The following is a 23,688-nucleotide window of genomic DNA, read 5'->3' on the forward strand; positions in this document are numbered from 1 at the left end:
AGTTATGTTTGTGATTTTTTTCATAATTTACAGCAATGTATCACTATTTTTATTTGAGCAACAGTTTTGAAATTTAAAACATATCTATTATGCCAGTACCCACATCTTACTCTGTGAGTTAGAAGTTGATTTGTTTTACTATCTCTTAAGGTTTATGCTGTTAGAAAAATTTCTCATTTGGATCAAGTTGTTTTCAGTCATATTATTTAAAAAAAGCTTTAGGGAACAAACCTTTTTAAAGTTCTTGTTGATTATTTTCCTTTTCAGATCATTTCTGCATTACATTAGTTTACTCTGGTCCTGCCGCTCGGTAGTAACTAAGCCCCAACTTTCTTATTGATCCCTTTCAGGGAGATTTATGTGTGAAACCAGAAATGTTTAACACATAGACGCTTTTTCTCAGATAGTACTCTTTGGTGAAACATATAGATATAAAAAAAAATCAAATATTACATCTCATAGATTTATATCTTTTTTTATTTTAAGTGACTCAAAAGAGAAAACCAAAATCTTAATGAACTCCAAAAGAGATAATTCCCACCCATTTGTAGGCCTGGCTTTTAAACTGGAGGTAAGTTGCTTTTTCTTTTCTTTTTTTTTGTTTAAAGCAAGGAAAAACATTATATTAAAATTGTACTATCCAAGTCACATTTGATTTCTGCAATTACAAAAGATACAAGGTACAACATAAAGATAACAACTGTTACTGGTATATATTGAGCATTATCATTTTAATGCAGTGTTTTCCTTTTTTTTTTTTTCTCCTTTCGTAAGTTGCTTTGTAACATATCTAACTGCGGTCTGTGGGAGAGTTTCTTTTTTTTCTTTTTTCTTTTTTTTGTAGAGACAGAGTCTCACTTTATGACCCTCGGTAGAGTGCCGTGGCATCACACAGCTCACAGCAACCTACAACTCCTGGGCTTAAGCGATTCTCTTGCCTCAGCCTCCCGAGTAGCTGGGACTACAGGTGCCGGCCACAATGCCCAGCTATTTTTTGGTTGCAGTTTGACCGGGGCCGGGTTTAAACCCGCCACCCTTGGTATATGGGGCTGGCACCTTACCGACTGAGCCACAAGCGCCGCCGGGAGAGTTTCTTTTAAGCTTTTGTTCCTATTACAAAAAGACTCTATGACCTTTGCGAAAGACATGGAAAACAGAAGTAAAAACAGATAAAGCATTTCCAAAGCCCTAGCACTCAGATGATAGTTCTTTATTATTAAGCGTATTTCTTTCTAGTCTCTTTCTGCTGTTTTAAAGTATAAATTTTTACATAAATCATACTGCCAGCTCTTTTTGTTTCACATTGCGGTGGATATGGTCCATGTTTCTTATTTAAACATTTTAAATGATAGCTTAATATTCCATCAAATAGATATACCAAAATTTGCTTAGAATTTCCTAATTGTTAGACATTTATATTATTTCCAGGTTTTCACTGCTATAAATAACTTTGGGACCATGTCTAGAAATCTGTCCAAAGGAACTAATGAAGGGTAGTGAATTAATGTTACCTTTAGTTCTTATATTCACTTATAAAACTAAAACCTGAGAAGCAGTTGAAAAATGCCTATAAATTCCACTTTGATTAAATATTTTGAGGTACATTCTTATAGGGGAACATTATTCCAACTTCAGAAATTATGTCGGAGATGCCTATTTTTGACATGGAAAGATACAGTTTTTTAAAAATAAACATAACAACGTACAAAGATAGTACAAAGGATTCCTATGTATTCTGCACCCGGCTTCCTCTGTTATTAACATACATTGTCACCACCAGTGGACCAATATTGATACATTAGTATTAACTAAAATCCATACTTTATTTGAACTTCCTTCATTTTTTGCCTGCGTTCTCTTTCTGTCCCAACGTCACATTATGTTTAGTTACAGTGTCTCCCTGGGCTCCTCCTTTTAACAGTTTCTTATGATCTTGACATTTTTGAGAAGTATTTATATATGGTCAAGTGTTTTGTAGATTGTCCCTCGATTTGGGTTTATCTGATGTTTTTCTCGTGGTTAGGTTGGGGTCATGTGTATTTAGAGGGACAACTACAGAGGTGAAGCGTCATTCTTGTCACATCATGTCAAGGGTTCAGACTGTCAGCATGTCTTATCACTATTAATGTTAACTTTGATCACCTGGCCAAGTAGCACTTGTCAGGTCTCTCTGTAAATGACTGTACACTTTCCTTCCCCCTTTCATACTGTACTTTGTAGAAGGAAGTCACAATGCTCAGCCCACAGTTACAGGTTGAGGAATTGTGTTCCACGTAATCTACATAAGTCATTTGGAATTCTTCTGTATGGGAGATTTGTCTTTAATCCTCCATTTATTTATTCACTCAGTCAATCAATCATTTATATCATCATGGATTCATGCTGTTTATTTTGTACTTTGAGTCACAGTCGGGAGTATATCATTTATTATGTTGTTAGATTGACCACATTTGGCCTTTGGAAGCTCTTTCAGTTGGCTTCTGTATCCCTTTGACATTTTCTAATGTTTTCCTTTTTTAAATAGTTCCTTACTTCCCAGCACTATAAAATACTGCAAGCTTATCTTGCGTATTCTAGCCCTAGAGTCACCCATTTCTCCAACAAGCTTTGATTCCTTTGATGGAAGGTGGTTTTAGAAACCAAGATGTGGGCATTGGACAGGCCTTTTGTTGGGGTATTGTTGTTTCTGTTATAACATTTTAAGTGAGGAAAATGGTATAAATTTGTGCTGGTTGTGTACGTTTTTTTTTTTTGTAGATAACAGAGTCTCACTTTATGGCCCTCTGTAGAGTGCTGTGGCCTCACACAGCTCACAGCAACCTCCAACTCCTGGGCTTAAGCGATTCTCTTGCCTCAGCCTCCTGAGCAGCTGGGACTACAGGCGCCCGCCACAACGCCCAGCTATTTTTTGGTTGCAGTTTGGCCAGGGCTGGGTTTGTACCCACCACCCTCAGTATATGGGGCCGGCGCCCTACCGACTGAGCCACAGGCGCCGCCCTGGTTGTGTACTTTTAAAGTCTGAAGTATTTGGTTAGTTTTTATATCGGTTAATATTTCTTCTCATTACAGTAGATTTTGAAACATTTCTATTTAACCCATTTATTCCTCTGAAGGAATTTTAAAATCACTAATCAAATGTTTATACTTTTCTGTTGGGATTTTGATTGCTATTATATTAAACCTATAAATTAACATGATGAGAATTGACAATTTTAAATATATGCCAATTGATCATTGCTCAGTAATTTATCTTATCTGTGTTCCACACTAGTTCTAAAGTAGCTTATGACAGCAAACTGAAACATGTATGTAAGATGGACTACTGAAATGGAGAGGGAATGTTTTTGCACGTAATTGTGAAGTTTTCCTCTTAATTTTGATTCTTATCTTTCTGTTCTTCCTGCCCTTGCCCTATCTTAACTTCTAGGCAGGTCGATTTGGACAGTTAACTTACGTCCGCATTTATCAGGGACAGCTGACGAAGGGTGACACCATCTATAACACAAGGTCAAGAAAGAAAGTGCGGGTGCAGCGGCTGGTTCGCATGCATGCCGACATGATGGAGGCAAGTACAGAGTGAGTGTGAGACCAGGCAGTCCTCTAACGTGAGGGAAGCGAATCCCACCTTCTTGCTGTCCTGAGCCCTCCTGGAAAATCACTTCTGGTTGAACATTTGTGTTTTCCTAACTTCTTCCTTTTTATTTAGTTAGGCTATAACTCTGATCCAGCATTTTGCTAAAGGCTAATTAGCAAATGTTAAGAATTCATTTTATACCATTCGTTGTAAGTCACCTGTATTTCCTCAATGGCCAAGGAAAGGAAAAGAGAAAATTAGTTCACCAAGACTCAGAACACAAGATTCAGCACTTTCCTCAAGAGCTAAGGCATTTACTATAGTGGAACTATGGTTCTTAATGTTAAGAGAGGCATTCAGTACAGTGGAACTATGGTTCTTAATGGTAAGAGAGTAATCTTCCACGTCATTGAATAGATTTACTTTCTGAAATAAGGGAGGTATAAAAGCCTTGTTTCACCTTAAAGCTTTTCTTCCTATTGTAGAACCCACTCACGGGCCATACTGATAGCAGAATTCACCTGATGTTTTAAACCAGGGGTCATCAAACTTTTTAAACAGGGGGCCAGTTCACTGTCCCTCAGACCATTGGAGGGCCGGACTATAGTTTTTAAAAAAAACTATGAACAAATTCCTATGCACACTGCACATATTTTATTTTGAAGTAAAAAAACAAAACAGGAACAAATACAACATTTAAAATGAAGAACAAGTAAAGTTAAATCTACAAACTTACCAGTATTTCAGTGGGAACTATGGGCCTGCTTTTGGCTAATGAGTTGGTCAATGTTTGGTTCCATATTTGTTACTGCTCGTTGTAACAAGTGATGCAAGTATGCATCAGTTAGTCTAGATCTGGTTGGAGATTTCAGATGTTTCATTCTGGAAAAAGTCTGTTCACAGTCGTAAGTGCTGCCAAAGATGGTTGCCATTTTGAGTGCATGGTTCCTGAGATTAGAATATGTCTCAGAGGGGAGAGATGCATAGAAATTAGGAAGGCTGTTTGACTTGAATGCATCTTTCAGAGAGTCACAATTCTGCAGTTCAGCCAGTTCCATTTGGTAAATCGTATCCACATTTCTTTTTTTTTTTCTTTCTTTTTTTTTTTTTTGGAGACAGAGTCTCACTTTGTTGCCCTTGATAGAGTGCTGTGGCATCACAGCTCACAGCAACCTCCAGCTCTTGGGCTTAGGCGATTCTCTTGCCTCAGCCTCCCTAGTAGCTGGGACTACAGGTGCCCACCACAACACCCGGCTATTTTTTTTTTTATGTTGTTGCAGTTTGGCTGGGGCTAGGTCTGAACCTGCCACCCTCGGTGTATGGGGCCGGCGCCTTACTCACTGAGCCACAGGCGCCGCCCCGCATCCACATTTTCAATGTCAATAGAAAATGGGTTACGGAAAAGCTGTATGTCCTGTTCATGGAGCTGAAGCTCTTTAAGTCTAAACTGGAACTCCTTTTGCAACTCTTCCAGTGAATCCACACGTTTTATTTGGGAATGCAACCAATGGATTTTCTGCTAACAGATTTTGAGTTGTGGGGAGATGGCAGAAATTTTCCTCCTTTACTTGTTTGATGAGGAGACCTAATTTTACTTCAAATGCTTTCACATGTGATTGCATATCACAGATGAGCTTCCCTTTTCCTTGAAGTTGCACACTGAAATTGTTGAGTTGCTCTGTTACATCTATCAGAAAGGCAAGGTGCCATTTCCATTCTGCATCATTGAGCTCTGGGACTTGTTTTTTGAAAGCAGAAAAGCTGTAATCTGGGGAAGTAGGTCATAAAAATGTTTCAAAACTCTCCCTCGACTCAGCCAACAGACTTCTGTGTGGTACGGGACGTCTTCACAGGCAACATTTAGCTCAGACAGAAATTCCTGAAATTGTCTGTGGTTTAGTGCATTACATCTAATGAAGTTAACACAAGATACCACAGTTTTCATAACAGAGTCCCACTTCAGTGATTTACTACACAGCGCTTGTTGGTGGATGAGGCAGTGTATGGCTATTGGATGAGAATGGTTATGTTTGTCCATCTCTTGGTTAATGCAAGTAATTACTCCTTTCTTAGACCCCACCATGCCAGGAGCACCATCAGTTGTCACACTGGCTAGTTTTGCCCAGTCCAGCTCCAAACTATTCACAGTTTGGCAAACCTTTTCATAGATAGCCTGTCTTGTAGTTGTTCGTTTGATGCTTTGCAGTGCAGCAAGCTCTTCTGTGACTTCAAAATAGTCATTCATCCCATGAATAAAAATTAGAAGTTGTGCAGAATCATGAACATTATTACTTTCGTCAAGTGCCAAGGAAAAATAGGAAAGGTTTTTTGCGGAGTTTTGCAAATGCTGATGCAAATTGTCTCCCATTTCTTCAATCCTTCGTGTAATTGTAGGTCCTGAAAGACTCACTGTACTAAATAAATCGGCCTCTCTTTGTCAACAGAAAGAAGGCATTCTTTAACAAATTCTCCCTCCACGAATGGTCTGCCAGTGCACACTATTATCTTGGCAACTTGAAAACTTGCTCACAGTGATGAAGTATTTAGCTGTTTCTGCTTCACAAAAGTATTTTGCTGAGTTGTCGATGTATATTTCAGTTTTAATATTTTATCTTTTCTCACTTCTCTGACCAAACTATCATATTTATCTTTATGTTGAGTTTGATAATGTCGACGCAAATTGTATTCTTTGAACACAGACGCTATACTCTGGCATATCAAACACACAGCTCTTTCCTTGTACTGCATGAAAAAGTAATTATAAGTCCACTGTTCTTTGAATATCCTACACTCCGAGTCAATTTTTCTCTTTCTTGATATCATTGTTTCCTAGGGATTCCAAATTGCTATTAGTAAAATACATACATACATATATATATATATATATAGCACTCCAAAAACAATATATCAGCAATAACTTTGCCCACACAGAGACATATAGGCTACACTGCCCATCAGTGCAGTCTGATCAGTGCCCATCAATGCAGCCTTGCCAGTCCACATCATTTCAGCCTCGCCAGTGCCCATATGGTGGAACTCCGCTTTTACCTCAGGCTCACACTGGTGTGGTGTGGGAACAGGCACAATTACAGAGCCGGTTCCTCCACCACCTTTCCAGTTCACACTATCCTGTGCGAACTGCACTGCGGTCTGTGAACTCGCACAGGAATCTGATTGCATGGGTGAGAAGACCCATGTGATCAGATTCCACTGCAGGAAAAAAGAAGGCACGTATGCCTTTTTTCTTCTGAATCTCATGCGAGTTCAGCCATACAAGCATATATACAAGCCATATGCTTGTATGGCTGAACTCACATTGCTCAGAGATCACAACAGTGTGAACCGGGGCTTACACAGCACACAACATACAACATCATACACAACTGAATAGCAATCAGAATATAAGTGCACTTACTGGCAATTAAATTGGGTTTCCTACTCCTCTGCTGTCTGCAGAGCTGGATTAAGTTCCCATGGGGCCCTAGGCAGATTACCAGTTTGGGCCCCCCATGCGATAACACTGAACACTGACCATTTGCATTTACACTGAGCACTGACCATTTGCGATAACACTGACTGCTGACAATTTGCATTAATACTTAGCGCTAACAATTTGCATTAACACTGAGCACTTACAATTATCATAACCACTGAGCACTGATTATTTGCATTACCTCTGAACACTGACAATTTGCATTAGCACTGAGAGCTGACTATTTGCGTTATCACTGATGCAACCCCCCCTAGAAACTACCCCCAACCAACTAACCAACTTAAAAAAAAAAGGCTTTACTAACTTCAAAAATAAAGGCTCTTCTAACTTCAAAAAAAGGTGCTCCCATCTGCAAAAAAAAAAGACCTAACTTCAGAAAAAAAAGGCCCCCCTTAACTGCAAAAAAAAAAGGGCCCTATTAACTGCAAAATAAAAAAAAAAAAGACCTCCTAACTTCAAAAAAAAAAAAAAAATCCTATCTTGTTCTTACCTCAGTCCTTAGGCAGCATTAGGCTCTGCACAGGCAACCTGGTGACTCCTCTGATTACACCAGAGACTGAGAGGAGGAGTCACGAGACAGAGAGAAGGAGGGGAATTGGAGAGTGTGAGGCACATTCTACACGTGTGCACTGCGGCCTGAACAGTGGGTTGCTAAGCAGGACGGCAATAGCACCCAGCGGGAGAGACAGAAGGAAGGGAGTTGGAGAGTTGGTGCACATTCCACACATGTGCACTGCGGCCCAGGACAATTCGGTTACTAAGCAGGACAGGCAGTTGTGGCTAAAACAACCGGCGGGCTGGATAAATGTTCTGGGCGGGCCGCATGTGGCCCGCGGGCCATAGTTTGAGGACCCCTGGTTTAAATCCCTCTAGGTCTGGCCTAGGAGATAAACTTAGACTTACAGCTTGATTTCTTGAATTGGCAGCGTATCTGCCATAGCCTTCTGTCGTCCTTATGATTTTGGCGGGAATACCAAGTGCATGAGGTTGTCTCTTGCTCCCACCCTTTCTCAGTGCAGCTCTATATTTCTGGAGAAATTTATCAGTCTAAGCAAAAATGCTCTGAATGTTTTGGTAGCCAAACTGTTGTTTCTCCTAGAAGATGAATTGGCAGTCTCAAAACTGGACAGCGTTGCTGCTTTGTGAGATAGGCAGCAGGGGGCAGGCTAGCAGGCTTGGTGAGTGTCACAGCTGTTTCATGGGCCAGAAGCTAAGAACAGCTGTGTAACCATTGAAGAAAGCTCACCCAGAGCCACAGCTGTTGTGAATGAACTGTCAATATAAAATGACAAAAAGTAGGAAGCGTGGAGGCACTAATGCTTTGTTCTTAGATTTCCCGTGTTTACTTGACAACTTGCATCTGTGAGAAATTAGTTATTTTTAGTACAGTGAATTCCATTCTTCTGCCTTTGTTTTCAGAACTTCCCTGGCGGTTTTTCCTGGTGTGTCTGTCACACACAATATCATTGTCTAACAGTTAGCCTTGTCTAACTGTGTATACCTGCTTCCATAGAGATAAATTTAGAACTGTGAAATACCACGGTTTGTCAGTACTGCAGCTCCTTTCAGTAATGATGTCCTACCTCTCAGTTTTTCATTTAAAGTAAAATCTGTTTTCATGTGTGGATTAAATACATAAAGGACCTGTTTGAGATGCGTCTTGGCCTGGGTGACTGCTGGTGTTGCTTTAGTTCTGGCTAATTCAGTCTCTGTAGAACTCGCGGTGAGAGAGTCTGCCATCTCTTACAGACAGTGTGTTTATTATGCAGTTACTTTTTACTTGCCATGTCTTTCTTTCTATTACTTGCACATATCATTCTGTGCTATTTGTTTAGGATGTTCAGGAAGCGTATGCTGGGGACATCTGTGCATTGTTTGGCATTGACTGTGCTAGTGGAGATACATTCACAAACAAAGATAACAGTGGCCTTTCTATGGTAAGCCATTTAATTTCAAACCTATTTATCACTTGAATTTCAGAAGTCTGTGTTTTCATGTAGTACATTTAATATTTCCAAAAAATAATCATAATACTTTTCTTTGATTACTATAGGTATCAAATTGGTTATGGCTCTTTGAATGATGGTTGTAGCTTTTTGACTGTCAAATAGACAAGTTCTAAGTAAGCTAACTTAATCTGGTTTTTCTTAGTAAAATCATCCCACGATCCTGCTAGGTTATCGTAGAGGAAAATCTCCAGTGGTTTGCTGCACCTGTAGCTCAATGGGTAGGGCGCCGTCCACATACACCCAGGCTGGCGGGTTCAAACCTGGCCCAGGCCAGCTAAACAACAATGACAACTGCAACAACAAAAAAATAGCCAGGTATTGTGGTGGGCATCTGTAGTCCCAGCTATTTGGGAGACTGAGGCAAGAGAATCGCTTAAGCCTAAGAGTTTGAGGTTGCTGTGAGCTGTGATGTCAGTTCTTTACTGAGGGTGACATAGTGAGACTCTGTCTCAAAAAAAAAGAAAAGAAAAGAAAATCTCAAGTAGGTGATACCTGAACTGTGTGTAGCTCTGACTCTCCCACCTGAGATCTGCTTCCCTACCGTGGTTGTCTAATTGTTGCCGCTTCCATCAAGCTAGTTCTATCAGTATGCTATTTCCTTATGAACTCAGTAGCCAGAGAGTGGACCATTCCCACTATCTGAACTGAAAAAGACTATAATATTTATACTAGCCTTGGCAATAACAGAGCATAACCACTCTGAGAAGGCAAGATGCAGCGAGACCGACTGACTGTATTCAGTCTGCCTTGGAACGCAGAGCCCCTTTTCTTCACTGAGGAATCCGGACGGCTCCAGCCCATGATTCCCTTCCCTCAGCCGCCTGCGTGCTCCTCTCCTACTTGGTGACCATTTGCTCAGGAGAGTATTCTCACTTGAACTGAGTGAAGAAAGAGCATGAGTACATGGGACAGGTCATTTGCAGTGGGTTCTGTCATAAGTACTGGCCCATCTCTAACACATGAGCACTGTAATAGTTCCCTGTATCAAGTGATGAATTCATAATTTTATAATTTAGCTTTTTCATATAAAATCTTCTTTAATATAGAATGGTTTACATGTTTAGACTCTACAAAAAATTAGAGATATATAAAACTTTGGTTTGGGATCTAGATAAGAGGATTTCTAGGTATAATAGTTCTGGTAATGCCTTCTCTAAATGCTTGTCGTTAGCAATGTGAAGTGACAGGTAGCTGTGCTCATGGAGGCTTTGAAGCAAATGGTCTTGGGTAGAGTTTCACCGGTGCCCTGTACTACCCTGCTGGCCCTTAGCCAAGTTATTTATCTTATTTCCAAGCCAATAGTGACTTTATTTGTAAAATAGGGATGATAATACCTGACTGTCAAGAATTGTGGTTGATTAAATGAGATATCATGGGTATAAAGAATTTGGTGCCTTTTCTCTGTTTCCCTTATCAGCGATTGTAGTAATATTTTGATTTTAAAAAGTAACTTAGAAGAAGATTGAAACAGCAAACAAATGTAGCCACTAGGCAGTTAGAAAGACTTCCATGTCTTAGCATTTGGATTCATTATAATGATTATATTAAACAGGTAAATAAACAGTAAAATTATTTTGGGAAGGTGGACATTGTATACGTGGATAGCTTTATTTATTAATTTATATGTTACATTAAGACACTTAACTTTATTTAATCCAAAACAGACCAAAATATATGTTGTTGAGTGTAAAACACTGGCTAGTATTTGTCTTTTGTTCTGTTGTAAAGTAGCACCTTAAAATTAACCCATGCCTGACCATACAGTATTGTTTTTAATTCTTCTGTGTTCTTTAAAAAATATTTTAGGAGTCAATACATGTTCCTGACCCTGTCATTTCAATAGCAATGAAGCCTGCTAATAAGGTAGGAGTTTGATTTAAAGCTCACTTTATCACAGTAAGGACTCAAGGTTTTTTTCACCTGTCTTCATAATGCATTTGGTACCCTGTGATAACCAGCAGTCTTAGAGTCACTATTTCCCCTTTTGGTATTGAGGTCACCTTTTAAAATTTACCAATATGTTGCTAATAATGACTCCTTAGTATATCCATCAGACTGGACTTTATAACTCTTTACTGTATATCACTTCCTGGATTCGGGTTGTAAGTGATTAGAGAGAGGAAATGGGAACATTTGTCTTAAGTTGTAGGAAAACCCCACTGGAAAGTACTTTAGGATATGGGATAGATTAATTGCCTCATAGATTATAATGCAGATTTTGTGGTGGTTATGAAGTAAATGTGTGAGTATGACACAGCCTTGAAACAAGACTTTTTCTCACTTTCAAATATAATTTTATTTTTTTTTTTAAATAGTTTTATATGTTTATAGTTTTACAGTTGGGTTTGATGTCATGGAGCTTCTTACAGATTCCAAATTGCTTGGCTGGGTTTTGCATTTGCATTGTTTCCGCTGGAATTAGTCTGATATTAAACCATAATTGTTTAGTTCTTAAGTTGCTTTGGGATTCACAACAATCGTTAATATGATGTATAGAAACTCACTTGTGCCTGGTGCGGTGGCACACGCCTGTAATCCCAGCACTGTGGGAGGCTGAGGAGGGAGAATTGCTTGAACTCAGGAGTTCCAGACTTGCCTGAGGGAAAGTGAGACCCTGACTTATTAAAAAAAAAAACGAAAAACCCAGCTGGGAGCCATGGCCAGTGACTTCCGACTTCCGGAGACTGAGGCAGCGGGATGCCCACAGTCTGAGTCTGCGGTAGCAGTGAGCAATGACACCATTGCACTCTGCTCAGGGCATAGGGTGGGACTGTGTCTCAACAATAACAATAATAACAAAGCAAAGAAATAAAAATAAAAAGTAAGCAAGGAAAAAAAATTTAAAAAAAGAAAGAAACTCACTTACTCATATATTGAGTGAGCATTTTATAACATCATCTTGGAACTATCATTTATAGAACATATTATGATGAATTGTCAGACTCGGGTTGCTGGCAGAATTCAGTTCCCTGTGGTTGTAGGACGGGGTCCTCATTTCCTTGCTGACTTGTCTGAGGGCTGTTCCCAGCTGCCCAGCTTTCTTGGCTTGTGTTCCCTTCCTCCCATCTTCAGTGCCAGCAGTAGCTGGTTAAGTCCCTCTCACCTTTCAGATGCCTCCTGCCTCTTTCATCATTGAATCTCTCTCACCTACTCTGCCTTCCTCTTCCACTTTTACGTCGTTTTTTTTTTTGCAGTTTTTGGCCAGGGCTGGGTTTGAACCCGCCACCTCCAGCATATGGGGCCAGTGCCCTACTCCTGTGAGCCACAGGTGCTGCCCCCTCTTCCACTTTTAAATGCACATGTGATTGTATTGGACTCACCCAAGTAATTTATGACAATCTCCCCTCAAGGTCTATAACCTTAATTACAGGGATTCCCTTTACCATGTAAAGTAACTTAGTCACAGGTTTGAGGGGACTAGGGCATCTTTGGAAGGCCACTGCTCCGCTTACCATGTGGAATTGCATTTAAGGAAAATTAAAGATACATCATACCATATTCAGGATGGTTGTTTGAAAGGGAGAGAGCTCAATAGGCTGTTTGCCTTGTGATGCTGCTTGAATCTACAATAGAGTGTTGGTAAACATGCCGCTTCCTTTGATTATGTATATGTATAGGATTTAAAAATGTAATGCAGATTCCACATTCCACTTTTGGGCAGTTCCTCACAACAGATGGTTTGTCAATGTTATAAGAGTTAAATCTTGGACCCTTTCTTATTTATTTACTTGAAGCATGGTAAGACAGCTTGAGGTCTTGGACTCTTGTTTTCTGTCTTGGTGTGGAAAGAAAATTCTATTTGGTTAGCTATTCCCTGATTTCTTGGCTGTGTGGTACCCAAGCTCACATTTTTAAAAAAAGGCATGGAGCAGAAGTGAATGTGGATCATTTTTATTTCTTAACTGCTGCTATATGTGATTTCATTTAGTAGAGTTCTTTCAAAAATCCCATGGCTTACCAAGTTTACTAAAACAGAGTAACTTTCTTCTTTTAAAGAATGATCTAGAAAAATTTTCAAAAGGTATTGGCAGGTTTACAAGAGAAGATCCCACATTCAAAGTACACTTTGACACTGAGAGCAAAGAGACAATTGTGTCTGGAATGGGAGAATTACACTTGGAAATCTATGCTCAGGTAATGAATAATAAGGAAGTTAAGTTGAATTTGTTACTGTCTGTATTTTGTTAAAAGTCAGTAATTTTCAGTCCAATGATGGTAAACTAAAAGGTTCTTCAGGCTTCATTCTGGTTTGTATCTGGATATAATATACTGCTCCCTGCACTGTGTTACAAAGTAATTAGTTTTGATCTTGAAACCTTATTATTTATAAAATGTTGTGGATTCCTAGACTGAGTGCTTAGGGGACTTGCAACAGGACCATCCATTCATCCCTCGGTCGTGAATAGTTGGGTCAAGTAATTGGGCCCACTTTCCAGGCCATTTCTGCTCAAGTCAGTATTTGAAGTCATTATAAAATAGATAAAAGGGTGGCTGGGGCCTATACTTTCCGGAAAGGATATATATGTATATGAAAGCAAAAGATATATGTTAGAAATTGTGGTACGATCATATCTTTGAAGTTGAGATAGAAAGTCCTCATCAGAAATGTATATATTATTCCAGCGATTATGTAATAAGGAACAATGATAAAGTTTTAGCGGCTAGATCAATTGAAGTTAAGTGTAAATTAATCAGTATAAATTAGAATTCATTTATATAAAATCTGTAAAAGCAGTTTGTATTGTTTAAGTATCACAAATCCTTTTAAGATACTAACACAATTTTAAGATTTATTATTTGTTTATTACATTTAAATGAATGCTACTAAGGTGTTCAAGATGCTTAGGATTTTTTTAAGTTTATTTTGTTTTTAATTTAAATATACCAAAAAATTGTCTCCCTTGCTCTTTTTAGAGGATGGAAAGAGAATATGGCTGTCCTTGTATCACGGGAAAGCCAAAAGTTGCCTTTCGAGAGACCATTACTGCCCCTGTCCCGTAAGTATACAACATAATCAAACATTATGAGCTGAAATTGAAGCTTTTTATTATGGGATATACATAGCACTATTACTACTATGAAAACATTGTTACGTAGTGGCACTTTGTATTATGGAATCTATGTAGTCCTATACTGTAATCAAGACATTTCTACAAAGTGACACCTTGGGATTTGTTTGGCCCCTTGAGCTAGTGGCACACACGTTGTTGATGGGCATGTTTGCACTTCATCCCAGTGTCAGCTGCATGGTTTATTCCAGCTGTGCTTCCTTTGGCAGACGGCTATTATGTTTTACTTTGGTGCCATACTGTGGATGCCACAGAACTTGCATTTGCCAGGGAATAATCTCCTGCAAAATTAATGCCATGATAAGATTCAGAAAACATATAAGAAAACACAGTTGAGTTTATATTTTGTTGGAGACAAAATAGTTTTCATAAACAATAGCACCAAACAAGTTAAATTGCTATCAATTTAATATATTAAGCTGACCACCTCAAGGACTATAACTGGCTGACATACGGAACTTCCTTTGAGTACAGTGGTACGTCTGGTATATGAAAATTACATCAATTTAAGGAGGTGGACAACATAGGGAGGTGTGTTCACGTATGGAGGTTCTGCTGTGTACTTCAACCTGGTACCTGCCTGAATTTATATGAAGTCCAATTTAGAGTCAAAATTAGTAAAGCATACTATGGCTTTAAACGAGGCTCAGTTTTCAATGTATCAACTAAGGGTAATGACATCTTACCTGGGAGGCTATGTCATGAAGTAAAATGGTATAGTCTAATTCAATAAAGTCATCATTTCTTTGCTGTGGAAATAGGAAAAAAAAAAACTTGGCGTTTAAAACTTAATATCATTGGCAAAAATGACATTTTAGTTTTAAAAATCAGCTTTGATCAATAAATAATTATTATACTTCCATTTAGGTAAAAATAAAAACTAAATGTCATAATTTATTTCAGTTTAACCTCACAGAAAAACTATTATCTTACAAAAGTGTTCTTTGAAGTTACATTTTAAAAATCATGATTTTGTATTACTCTAAAAACTGTTTATTTGCATTTAGTTTCCAAATTGCAGTAGCTATTTACAAGCATTACAGTGTGTAGTTTCTTATCTCAGAATCTTAAATGTTTTTGTTGTCCAAAAAAGCATCATTTAAGGGATAAACTATAATAATGAATGTGTGTTTACACTGGAAGAAACCAGTTTTATAATGGAAATTCTCTTTTAGAAAACTGAAAATAGTAAAATGTAATGAATTAATTATCTGGTTTTATAATTAAAAGTTTCGATCTATACTGTTTTTTGCTTTGGGAATAAAATGTGTTTATGCCATCAGCTGTACAGAAATGCTCACGCACATAGTTTAAAGCCGTCAGCATCAGAGATGTGCTGTGCTCACTCGGGGCCTGCCGAGCTTCTAGTCAATGCACTGGGTGTTCCCAGATGCCACGAGGCAGCCCAAGTTCCTGTGGCCTTAGGTAACAGTGACTGTACATGTGGACCCAGAGTCAAATAAAAGCATACTATTCTCTCTTTTTAGTATCTTGAACAAATCTATTTTTGAATGTATCAACAAAGAATGTCCTTCAAGATAATAGGAAAAATCAATAAGGGCTTCTTGCATGTTGAATCTTAATAGATAAAGATATTTAATATATGTGACCTGAAGAAGTTGTGGTTATATCTTTCTGTTGAGAATTTCATGAATACTTTAAAAATCACAATTTGGTGAAGGGTTACAGGGGTTTCTTTTTGTGAAACTATTACCACTGTCTTATGCATATTTTGCTAAAAACATGACTTGAAAAATCATGATTTTTATGACCTCTGTACCTAGACTCAATTATTTGAGGACTTTAATCCCTTAGAGGTATGTTGTAACCAAAGTTGATGTCTATAAATATGTATTATAAAAAAGGCTTGCTCTGTTTCTCAAAATGTTGTTATATTTATGTAAGGTTTTTTTTTTTTTTTTGGCTGGGGCTGGGTTTGAACCTGCCACCTCCAGCATATGGGGCCAGTGCCTTACTATCCCTTTGAGCCACAGGCGCCGCCCCTTTATGTAAGGTTTTTGGCATCACACTCTTGAGTACTGTAATTGGGTATCTTGCCCTCCAGTGCCCGCAGGCATCTAATAAGTAGTTACAAAAGCTTGTGGGGAAAAGGTGCTCCAGTTGTTACCAGCAAGCTGAACGAATCAATTGGAAAGTCCTTTTTTGCTCATGGAGCTAACTGAAACTGTTTGTTGTGGTTTCTTTGCAATCTGTTTTTCTTCATTTCCATTAGATACTAGCTTAATTTTTTTCTTCTGTTTAACCTCTTTATAAAGCTAAAATCAGATGGGCATTGTGGCAGGTACCTGTAGTCCTAGCTACTAGGGAAGCTGAGTAAGGGGATCACTTGAGCCCAAGAGTTTGAGGTTGCTGTCTGCTATGATGCCACGGCACTTTACCAAGGGCCACAAAGTGAGACTGTGTCTCAAAAAAAGCTAGAATCAAAGATTTTATTCTTATCTCTTTAAGGGCTAGAAAAATGCACTTCTAAATAGTTATCACATCAGACCTAAGAAAGCAACGCTGGCAGCAAGTAAGATACAAGATTGTAAATTATGACTAAATGGGTTATAAAAGGAAATTATATATAGCAAACTAAGGAGTGAATAGTGAAACTATTTCAGAGATGATGCAGTGAGCCTTACAAAAAAATAAAAAAATAAAAGAGAAAGCTATGTCTCTTAAGTAGCTGTGGCACCAGCACATCAGTAGAGGAAGGAAGCAGAGAGAGTTTCAGTATGGCATAACGATAGCAATTTGAACACAAAAATTAGGTTGCTGAAGGAAATAATCTGTATTAAATTGAGCACAAAAAACCTGATGCTAGATGATATCTCAAGACTTTGCTCTCTTGAAAGTATAGCTTCACTGTGACTGCCATAAAAAAGTGACTCTGATGACCTTCATATAGCAGATTAAATATAAGGAAAGGCATTACAAGTATATAGTCTCTTGGTATCCATGGGGGATTTGTTCCAGGACCTTCCTTGGATACCAGATCCATGGATGCTCAAGTCCCTTACATAAAATGGTGTGGTATTTGTATATAAGCCACTCACATCTTATATACTTTAAACCATCTCTAGCTTACTTATAATACCTAATACAAAGTGAATGCTTTGAAACTAGTTGTGCTATATTAAGGGAATAATGACAAGAAGAAAAAGCCCATACATGTGTTCAGTCCAGATGCAACCATCCATTTTTTTTTCCTCAAATAGTTTCAATCCAAGATTGGTTGAATCCATGAATGTAGAACCCAGACTGCAGATGTATGGTGTATCTGGGATTCTGTCCCAAGTAGAACCCAGACAGCAGATGTATGGTGTACCTGGGATTCTGTCCCAGGTAGAACCCAGACTGCAGATGTGTAGTGTACCTGGGATTCTGTCCCAGGTAGAACCCAGACTGCAGATGTGTGGTGTACCTGGGATTCTGTCTTAACTAACAAAACTTTTCCAAATCTTCTTCCTCTAGAAAATGGTTTGAGTGGAAGCATCACAGTTAAATCTGACTCAACTACCAACTATCATTACTATGGTGCTTTTTGAAAGTGCAGTCTAAATACTACTTATTAACAGAAAGCTGGAATCCTTGGCTTTGCCTTGCTGGTGTGCTGTTTTCTTGTCAGTATGCACTCAGGTAATACACACTAACCCAGCACAGTTTTAGGAAGGCAAATTTGAGGCAAAGGAGGCCTATGGTTTGCATCTCTTAGCCAAACCAAGCAACTTTTTGGACCAATTGGTGTTAGTTTTTTTGACTCTTCCTACAACTTCACTTTCTCTAATCCTGATTGTAACTGACCCCACCTTCGAAATGCTAGATTCCGCCAGGCGCAGTGGCTCACACCTGTAATCCTAACACTCTGGGAGGCTAAGGCAGGTGGATCACCTGAGCTCAAGAGTTTAAGACCAGCCTGAGCCAGAGTGAGACTCCACCTCTAAAAAAAAAAAAAAAAAACTAGCCAGGCATGGTGATGGGCGCCTACAGTCCCTGCTACTTGGGAGCCTGTGGCAAGAGAATCACGTGAGCCCAAGAGTTTGAGGTTGCTGTAAGCTATGACTCCACGTCACTCTACCCAGGGTAGACTCTGTCTCATTAAAAAAAAAAAAAAATACCAGATTCACTGTTTTAAGTATAAAATGACTACAGGTGTAATATTACAAATTATGAATTTTAACATTTTAAATAAATATTAGCCCCATTAATGAAGTATTTTTATGGAAATTACTTACCACTTGCTTGACAGTTTGAATTTTTACCATTTTATACCATGTGTTTTCAGTAGAATTCTGCCATATTATATAACCACAGGCAACCCAGGCTAAGTGTCGAACTGGCTTCATTTCTGGAGATATATTTCCAAAACTGTCTGGCAGGGAAGACATTTATATGATAAATTATTTTATACAGTATTAGCGTTTAAAAAAATCATAATTCTAAATCATGTATTAGTTTCCTTCAGACGTGTGTAGAAAATAATTTAAGCCATGCCTCTATGAAGTTCTGAGGCCTCATTTTTGTGGGATTAGACTGGAAATGAGCATTTTTTCAAAAGCCAGTATACTACGTATTTCCAACATAGTTAGCATCTAATAGTTTTGAGCATAGATAAATGAGATTGATTTTAAAGTTGAAAAAAAAATTTTGCCATGCCGTATTTTTATACCTGGAATATTTTGGGCTTCTAGAGGTTCCTTCATGGACTTGAGTCTTTGATAAAATGTGTTGTCTTCTTCATCAGGGTTCTTGCTAATATCTCCTTCCAATGTGAAGGTGACTTCTGGTGCAGTTTCTTGGCCCATTGGAGGGTAAAGTACGTCAGCAGTGCAGTTCACTGTAACTTGCTGTTTTGAAACATTTTGCAAAAGGTCCTTACATGTAGAAATCCATCCACTACTAATAATTATTCTTTGAGGTATGATTTAAAGCACTGGTCCCTAGAGGTATTGTTTTAGACTTGACTTTAGAGTGCCTATTTTCAGAAGTATCTAGTTGGGCCCAGCTTATTAATTTTTTATAGGTATCATATGAGTACTCCTTTTTTTTTTATTAAATCATAGCTGTGTACATTGATATGATCATGGGGCATCATACACTAGCTTCACAGACCGTTTACCAAGTTCCACATATACCCTTGTAAGATGCACCGCTGGTGTAATCCCACCAATCCCCTTCCCTCTACCCACCTGCCCCCTCCCTCCCCTCCCTTTTCCCCTTCCCCCTATTCTTAGGTTGTAACTGGGTTATAGCTTTCATGTGAAAACCCTAAATTAGTTTCATAGATGAGTACTCTAAAATAGATAACTTACCATACAAGGTCTCATGATCTTATAAATTCTAATCTAAATTTTGAATATATTTCGTTATTAATGGGGTATCCATTTATAAGGCCAAATTTTAGTCTGACTTTTATACCACTCAAGACTCTGGTTACTTTTTAAGTTTTCCCATTATTCTCATTCCCTGCTCCTGAAATAACAGAAATTTTTTTCTTACATAGATACAGCGATCTATATTTAAATATAAAATTAGAAGATTCCAGCATTAGGTTATGCTTTGTAAAGATGGCTATCTAGCAGCTTAAATGCCTTTCAATGAATCTCCTTATGTTAACCTATATCTTTTCTGAATTATGCTTAGCAAAAGGGCAAGCTTTTAAAATGCAAGATGGTCATGGTACAAATTACAGTTCTTTCCTTTTAGGTTTATCTCATTAATAATTTGACAGTGCAGTGTATAATACTTTTACAGTGTATAGTACTTTTAAATTTCCCTGCCTTATTACTGAAAGATCCTTATCTGACAGTTGGTATCAGTTGGCCATTTTATTGCTCATAAATATCTAAATGCACTTTCTTTAAAGACCCAATCATAAGCAGAATGAGAGAGGCAGGCATAAGAAAATGATCAGGATTGGAGAGTAAATTACTTATTTATATTAGGCATAAATTCAGAGTCCCTACTGAGTATGTTACTTTCTAAGGGAATTTATTTTAACTAAAATATATAGTATGTCTGTATAGTTCAATAGAAATAATTCACGTATCTTGGAATACACAAAGAATAAAAACTGTCCCTTGTTAGCTTTGCCCATATGGTCAGTATTCTTTAGAAGCAGAAATTTCATAATAGCTTAAAAAAGAAAAAGGCAAAACTAATCCTATGGCTTTAATTAGCAAACATGACCTGGAATATTTAAAATCAAGTTTTATTTAATAATAAAGGACATTTCACGTACTTTTTGGATAATTTCTTCCACAGAAAATTTAAGGTGATACTTGTGCCCTCTTCCTGGAATATCCTAAAATTAAGAAAATATGGGAGAGAGAAGAAAATGTTATAACAATAGGTCATATATTTGCATTGTTAGAAGACTCCATTCTCTGGTAGGAGAAAAAGATGAAAGCCTTAGATTTTAAAAAGGCCTGTCACTACACACACAGCCTAGAATTTATCAAGTCCTCTATGACGTTTACTTTGGACGAGAACAGAAGGGCCAAGGGCGGGATAAACACATACCAATAATATGGGCAATTTCAACTTCTGGATCAGTGATCCTAATCTACATAAAAAAATTTTGAAACAGCTTTAATTCTAAACATGACAAGTAGGTTACATCTCTGGAAAGGTTTTTCATAAAGTCCAGTGTACCTTCCAAACAGTGCTTAATGAGTGCGAATTCCATTTTGAGGCAGATCACTGGAAAGCAGTTAGAGACTTAAGTACTGTTTTTACTTACATATTAGTGGACCTGCAAAATGATGCCTTATCAAATTTTATAAGAGTAAGACAAAATTTGCACTTTTAAATCAAGATGCAATTGAAAATCTATAGCTAATTATGTTATCTGGTGCAGTTTTAAAATAAGATTTACTCCCTGTCAGCTCTTAAAGACTTAGCAGTTAAAATTATGTCAGATAAATACGGAACAATCTCAAATCCAGAAGACTTGAGTAAAATGGAAACAAATCGAGTTGCGATTGCTGAGGCCTTAGACATTAAATTCAAAGGAGCCCATCATTTAAAACATTCATGCGGCGGCGGTGCTCGTTGGCGAAAGCCCAGCATCAGCCCACGACGCTTTTATTCCGTGACTGTCAGCTTCTTCCTGTGTGTTTCCCCCTTCTTTTGGGTCAAAGCTTCTGGTAAGAATTGGTCTTAACATTAGGCAATAGAGAGTTGTTTGGAAGACGAGAGCTTTTGTCGGTCCAGATTGGAGTAGCCGATTGTTTTGAACGGTCCCCACAGGTTTCCCGGGGAGAGGGAAAGCCTGCTCCTTCCCCACTCGGAGCGTTTCCCGTTTCCTGGCTACAGGGTGCGCGAAACTCCCCTTTTCTCTGCCTTCGGATGAAAAGAACAAACAGTCCCAGGCTGTCTCCAGAGACTGGCGCAGAGACTCTGCCGCTAGAATGTTAACTTCTCCGGACCACACACGCCGGCAGTTGTCCCCAGACGGGGGTGGGGAGAGCGCGGGGCGCGCGCCCGGAGAGGGGCCCAGCGCTGGGGCGGGGGCGGCAGCCTGCGGCCCGGGACTCACCTCCATGCTCGCTTGCTTCACCGTCTGCACCAGGAACAGCTTGTGCGGGGTCCCTTGCTGGTAGTTGATGCAGTTCTCCGCCACCGAGGCCGCCCTGGAGGCCGGGTAGTGGGTTGGCGGGATTTCCATTCTGGCTGAGCGGGGAGTGTCCTGGGGCCGCTCCTGCGTAGCGGACGAGTGGAACCGGAGCCCGCCGCCGGGGACTGGCTCGCTGGCCGTGGCTGGGAGCGGGCGGAAAGGCGAGCCCTTCCCTTCCCTTCCCGCCCTCCTCGTCTGATCTCCTCCTCCTCCCGCCTTCCCTCCCCGCCCTCCTCCTGCGATCCTCCGCCTCCCGGCTCCGGAAGCTTCGGCCGGGGCTCGGCTCCTATCCCAGCGCCCCGCCCGCGTCTCGCCCCTCCAGGCCGCGTCCGACTGGAGGGGAGGCGGCCTCCTGCGGCGCGGCGCTGAGGGGAGGCTGCGGAGTTGGGACTAGCCCTTTCTTTCGGTAACCCTCCCCTGAAGCACTGGAGCCTGCAGGTCGTTACAGGGCGTCTCCGAGGCTTCCAGTTTCCTGCCGGTTTCCAGGCCGGTGGTTGCGGGCTGGAGCTCAGCTTGCACACACCACCTGCTGTCCCTGACAGGTGCTCCAGGTGGTGGCTGGATTCCTTCTGTACCTTTCCCTCTGAGAGTACAGGAACAGGATTGGCCATTCCCAGATTCCTGGGGGATTGGACCAGTTCTGCGCAAATCAGTGTGAGAGATGCAGTACTGAATTGTGGAGTTAGGTATTTTGGATCAGACGTGAGAAGGGAACCTTTTATGTTCCCTTTTTTCCTTCTGTTGATCTTAGAAGGATGAGAGTTTGATATGACACCATGCTTCCAACTTGAATCACTGTGAACATTTTACTTTAAGGATTAATACTTAAAAACCATTCCTACAAAGCATTACCTCTGTATGGTCTCTTCCCTCATCACAGTGGGCCTCCTTGCCGGTCTTAGGTTGTTTCGGCTGGGAAAACTGCAAGATTCAACCAGGGGTTGACCTTGGCTGCCTGGATTGGGCCCTTCAGTGTAGTACTGTGCACATATGTGAGACTTCCTGAGGCCCCTCTGTTCCCAAGTATGTGGATTTTGCAGTAAATCTGGATTCCGGACTTTTGCCCCTGCATTCTGCTTATTATCATCTCCTGCAATTTAGGAATTCTGGTCAGACTTTGGTGTTCTCTGCAGTCCTTGGCTTTAAGCACTGTCTCCTGCCTTCTCTTTGCTTGTCCCCCATCTCATACTATTTGTCAATGAAAACTTTCCTCCGTCTTGTCTGTGTATGATGAGTTTGCTTCCGGAGAGCCCTCCCTCTCACATGGCACCGCCTCTTCATGCTCCGGAGGTCAGCTCGCCGCTGCTTTAGCCGTAGAGTTAACACTCCTAACAGTGTTCTTTCTTTTGGCAGAACATCTGCCAATTTTTCATGGGTTTGTCAGATAATAAACTTGTACTATCTTCTAGAGTAACTTTACCAAGGAGTTGGTGAACTCTGGGGAACTCTGATATGAAGAAGACAGTTTATTTGAGAGGGACGTTAGAAGAAGAGGGAGGGAAATCAATGCGACCACACCTAGGGTGCATCTCACCAGGGTACATGCAAAACTTAATAAATGTAGAAAATAAATGTCTTAACATAATAACTAAGAAAATGCCACGAAGGCTGTGTTAACCAGTTTGATGAAAATATTTCGAATTGTATATAAAACCAGCACATTGTACCCCATGATCGCATTGATGTACACAGCTATGATTCAATAAAAAAAAAGAAGAAGAATAGCAGCAAAATTCAAAAGCAGTCACGACTCCAGGAGGTACTCTGTGCATACCTTTCCCTCCCGCTGCTCTCTCCTTTCACGCCCTAGACACACACTCAGTATTTTAGCCACTGTGGGTTGATTGAGCTCAGGGGGTAAGAGTGCTGGCCACATACACCCAGGCTGGCGGGTTTGAACCCAGCCTGGGCCAGCTAAAGCA

General features: G+C 39.7%; 2 protein-coding genes across 2 annotated transcripts in view; one reads left to right on the forward strand and one right to left on the reverse strand.

Moving 5' to 3' along the window:
• GFM1 (G elongation factor mitochondrial 1) overlaps positions 1 to 23,688 on the forward strand; it is a 55,256-nt gene that overhangs the window by 14,259 nt on the left and 17,309 nt on the right. The window contains exons 8-13 of the mRNA XM_053599151.1: positions 487 to 571; positions 3,428 to 3,565; positions 8,903 to 9,004; positions 10,883 to 10,939; positions 13,073 to 13,210; positions 13,991 to 14,073. Of these exons, the coding sequence (XP_053455126.1) occupies positions 487 to 571; positions 3,428 to 3,565; positions 8,903 to 9,004; positions 10,883 to 10,939; positions 13,073 to 13,210; positions 13,991 to 14,073 (603 nt within the window). The remainder of the gene's footprint in view (positions 1 to 486; positions 572 to 3,427; positions 3,566 to 8,902; positions 9,005 to 10,882; positions 10,940 to 13,072; positions 13,211 to 13,990; positions 14,074 to 23,688) is intronic.
• On the reverse strand, positions 14,104 to 22,252 carry LXN (latexin). The gene is made up of 6 exons (XM_053599153.1): positions 21,689 to 22,252; positions 20,390 to 20,452; positions 18,818 to 18,995; positions 18,384 to 18,520; positions 14,832 to 14,894; positions 14,104 to 14,426 (listed from the first exon to the last, which is right to left on the reverse strand). The coding sequence occupies exons 1-6, from the start codon at positions 21,815 to 21,817 to the stop codon at positions 14,328 to 14,330; spliced, it is 669 nt and encodes a 222-aa protein (XP_053455128.1). The 5' UTR covers positions 21,818 to 22,252; the 3' UTR covers positions 14,104 to 14,327.

Source organism: Nycticebus coucang, chromosome 8, assembly GCF_027406575.1.
Source record: "Nycticebus coucang isolate mNycCou1 chromosome 8, mNycCou1.pri, whole genome shotgun sequence".
Taxonomy (NCBI): domain Eukaryota; kingdom Metazoa; phylum Chordata; class Mammalia; order Primates; family Lorisidae; genus Nycticebus; species Nycticebus coucang.

What these genes read in the sequence shown, in the direction of transcription:
- LXN (XM_053599153.1), bottom strand. Translation starts at nt 21,817, where the DNA reads ATGGAAATCCCGCCAACCCACTACCCGGCCTCCAGGGCGGCCTCGGTG. An exon ending in TTCAAACTGTCAAGCAAGTG is followed by an intron (nt 14,895 to 18,383) that starts GTAAGTAATTTC and finishes CTATTTCCACAG; the next exon opens with CAAAGAAATGATGACTTTAT. An exon ending in TTCATGACATAGCCTCCCAG is followed by an intron (nt 14,427 to 14,831) that starts GTAAGATGTCAT and finishes TTAATTTTGCAG; the next exon opens with GAGATTATTCCCTGGCAAAT.